The following is a 4,525-nucleotide window of genomic DNA, read 5'->3' on the forward strand; positions in this document are numbered from 1 at the left end:
TCTTCTTATAGACGTCTTTCACGTTTTTCTTTTCCTTTTAACTGAAAAATAACTAATAAATCACCATTTAACTGGCAATTTGAAATAGATTCAAAAATATTTTATAACCGGCAATGGATAATTCTGAAAGCTTGACGAAATGTATGCTTCCAGGGATGAACCATTATTCAATTCCACGTTTAGGCTTATTTAGAAGTAATTTTAAAAATACCATTTGCCGGCATTACAAATTTGTTTAGGTAACAAACTGGTCAAGACAGACAAAATTAAAGAACCTTATAATGTCAAGTCTAATAAAAAAATTTTAACTTAAAACTTTTAAGTAGACGTTACTACAATAACACATTTACACTTATAAAAAATATTGATCTATACATAATATTATGTATAGTATATTGTATAATAATGTACTAAATACACATTTGAACATACTACATAATATACCTATCTATAATAATATCATAATATGTCTACACATAATGTTCCAGAGTTCCGGACGTAGGAAGCTCTGTAGTATGGTCACCGGTGTCAAAAAACCCTTCAGATCCATTAAAATTGATTAAGATCACACAGAATCAAACATTCGAACAGCAAGAATACTCAAATCCCGGCAACCATAATTTCTGGAGCACGTTGCCGCTAACTGAGTTCAGTGGGCGTAGCGAATCATGTTTTTCAAAAGCAATTGCTTCTGGTTTATGGGGGGTTGTGGTGGGTCATAACCTCATAAAACCATAATACACGGTCAGTCTTTGAACTTTATTTTGGGTGCTATCCCCTATTTAAGAGTATCGTATACATCAGTTGGAGTAGGGTGGGGTAGGTCATAAATAATTTGTTTGCTTCCATATGATTTAAAGTTCGCTACGCCACTGAGTTTCACGCAATCTAACCTAACCGTTAATTCGTCGAAAACCATGAACCGCGACAAATTATAAAGAAATCGGAAAAAAAAGCACCTATTACCATTAGATAATTTTACTGATTTAATTTATGTTTTAAAATTAGATAACTATCTACAAGGTAAAAAAATAAGTCAAAACCAAAATAAAAATATGTAATTTGTGTTATTTGTATTTAATTAAATGTGTAGGTACTCAAAACAATTTGTACTTCTTTTTATACCCTTTTTAGATTCTGAGTGGAACGATGAATGTATTGATTTTACAATGATGTGTGTTTTTTTTTTATTTTTTTATTTTTTTTATTTTTTTTTGTGTCTGTCATCACCTTTTAGGACAGTAAAACTGCTTCGATTTTCTTCAACAGTAACTTTTATGATTGGAAAGTGAATCTAGTTGGTACTTTGGGGGGTCAAAAGTAAAAATTTCCCAGTAGTTTTCAAAAGTGACGTGAAAAACAAAAGAAAAATTAAGGAAAAACGGGAATTTTTACGCAAAATCGATTTTTCACAAAATTGAATTTGGTTTTTGGTGTAACTTTAAAAAAAATGACCGTAGATACATGAAATTTTGACTGAATGTTTATTTTAGCATTTTCTATACACCATAACATTTTCAAAATATTTTGATTTATTTTGAGCTCTTTACGGACATTTTCAGTTTTAAATTTTTTTAGTTTTTTTTTCTATAAATATCAATAAAGTTTGTTGGTCCTAAAAGTGTATAAATTTAATACAAAGCTTCTGATATATTTTTACAATAGCAGTTGAAAAATATTAAAAATATATAGTCACAATTTTTTTTTATAAGCATTTGAAGATCGAATTTTGAAAAAATTTATCAAATTTAAGATTCAATAATTAATTTGTAGTTAAAAATTTATAAAATGTTCAATTTTTGTATCTAAGAATTGAAAATTTAAAACAAGATTCCACGTAAGTAATTAATTCTGTTACCAAAAAATCTAAAAAATACATTTACACAGTTTATTTTTATAGTCATTTTAAGTACAAATTTGGACGAAATTACATATTAAAAACCTAGGATAACTATATTTTAGTTATTTTGTTGTGATTGTATAATATTATTCGTGGATACTTGAAACTTCTAAAGTATACTGTTATATATCTATGATAGTACCACGGTTTTCTGTTGATGTATAACGCGTTATAAGTACCTAATAGATATTATGATATGATTAATTTGGAATTTATTATAGGTACCTATTATAGGTCAATTTTTTTTAATACCATAGATAAGTATATATATGTCTAATACATAGACTGATATACCGTCTCCGTCTCAGAATCGTTTTTCTTATACAGTGATATTATATCATTGAATTCAAATTTAATACGATCCATTATACAGTGACCCAATTGTAACTACTGTACAGCAGAGCAAAATCCACTTACCCACCTTTTTTGGAACTGCAGTTGACGACGGCGCCGCGCTGCGTTAACAGCTTATTTGCATTACTTCCGCGAATACCCCATCGTTTATTATGTAGGTCGTAACATAACCAGTGGTATGACATTATTACATTACAAATTGTTTGACACTCTCCAAATGTCTGCAACTGTAAATACTAGTCAGTAATTTTCAGAATTCACAAAATGTAATATATTAAAGGATCATTGATACTTCCATATTATTAAAACGTTAAACTAATACACATTAAGTATTAACATATTGTTTGCTCGTAATGAATATCTTACATTATTTATGGGAGTCTGATAATTAAAGATTGGGTACCCAGAAGCCAGAAGAGCGTTTATAGTGTTCCTGTAATAAAATTGATTCACTAAATCTTGACCAAAGTTTTAAATCCAACTTTTTTTTTAATAATGTTTTTAAATTTGCAGTACATTCAATTAAAAAAGTATGCATTTATGTTCTTAAAATATTAAAATATGCATTTAAAATAAAAACCATAAAATATGATAAATAAAAATAATATTTTTTGATTCAGTAGAATATGAATCAAATTTGTATTTAGATCATCAATAAAATGAATTAATAGAAAAAAAATATGCAATTTCATAACTATTTAATCCCTAATTATTACTATAGGAAAATGTAATTATTATAATATTTAGTATAGGTACAGTCGGCATATTTTCCCTTGAAAGTCGGCAATATTCACTCCAACCCCCCTAAAAATAAACTCTAGGATCACCCATGCATTGAGGTTATGACTTATGGTAAGGCTAGGTAGGTAGTAAGAATATTAGATATAACTGAATATAACACCTAATTTTTAAAATATTCTACCTTCAACTACAATATAATATACTTACTTATCTCCATTTCAGCACTACAGAATGACATAATTCACACCACATTGGAGTCATAATATTTGAATAATACAATTATGTATTAATGTATTTTATAAATAATAGAAATTATACAGTATAACAAAATATTTTAGATACTTACTATAATCTGCTTGGGCATCTTAACATCAAACTACTTTATTCATTTTAAATACTATAACATCAATAAGCTTGTCTTTCATTATATTCTGATTTATTGTTTTTTTTTTTTAATGTATAAAGAATAATATAATATTTGTATATAAATAAACTTAAAAAAAGCAAACAAAATGTATTTTATATGAAAAGATTTTTTTTGCATATATATATATAAGTAAATAATGAATAGGTAAACAAAACATTAAAGGTATGTGAGCATTAGTTTTTCTATTTAGTACATCAAGTCTAGCAGTCTTTCACACAGTAGTTTTAATTTTACGAGACATACACTAATTAAAAATGTTGTGGTTTCCATTATTATTAAACTTTAAATAGTCGAAACAATTCAAAAAATATTTAGTTCAATAGATTTATTAATAAGTAGTTTAACTTGGATAATTTCATTTTTTAACCATTTTTGTAAATTACTATTGAAACTGAATGCAACAAATGTTTATATTTTTAAATTACTATCATCTTCCTTTACAATACGTATGTATTGAATAGTTGGTAAAATTGCGTAAATTTCAGTATCATTTCTCCAAAGTTCTAAAATCATTAAAACACTTAATATTTAAAGCATATATATATAAAAAAAAAATGAATTAAAATAAATAAATAATATTTCATTATTATATTTAAGACAATTATATAACAATTATATAAATAAAAAATAAAATTTTATCGTTCAAGTGAGAAAACTAAATAATATAAAAAGCGTGGTTTTTACAGTAAAACGTTATATTTATAAAGAAAACCATTTTTGTAAATTACTGTTGAAACTGAAAGCAAAAAATGTTTATATTTTCAAAGAGCTATCAATTTCCTTTACAATATGTATGTATTGAATAGTTGGTAAAACTGCGTAAATTTAAGTATTACTCCTCAAAAGTTCAAAAACCACTAAAACACTTAAAATGTCAACATAATAAAGCAATTTCGAAAAAAATAATATGTCGTTGCATGTAGATATACAATGTAATAAATATGTAAGAAAAATTCTATTTTTATCATTGAATAGTAGTATATGAATATTAAATAATAAGAAAATGTATAAAGTTTGAAATATCAATCAAATAATGTATATATTTTATACTAACAGTTGTAAGTCAGGTGTATGTTAATTAATTTTTTTTGAAATTCTGGTTT

General features: G+C 25.7%; 1 protein-coding gene across 2 annotated transcripts in view; it reads left to right on the plus strand.

Annotated features, from left to right (window-relative positions):
- LOC100569852 (esterase E4) overlaps positions 1 to 1,097 on the plus strand; it is a 111,322-nt gene extending 110,225 nt beyond the window's left edge. For both annotated transcript variants that reach the window (XM_029491648.1, XM_003247213.4), the window contains exon 8: positions 489 to 1,097. In XM_029491648.1, the coding sequence (XP_029347508.1) occupies positions 489 to 738 (250 nt within the window). In that variant the 3' untranslated portion in view covers positions 739 to 1,097. The remainder of the gene's footprint in view (positions 1 to 488) is intronic.
- Positions 1,098 to 4,525: the final 3,428 nt, after the last annotated feature.

Source organism: Acyrthosiphon pisum, chromosome A3 (genome assembly GCF_005508785.2).
Source record: "Acyrthosiphon pisum isolate AL4f chromosome A3, pea_aphid_22Mar2018_4r6ur, whole genome shotgun sequence".
In the NCBI taxonomy this organism is placed as follows: Eukaryota; Metazoa; Arthropoda; class Insecta; order Hemiptera; family Aphididae; genus Acyrthosiphon; species Acyrthosiphon pisum.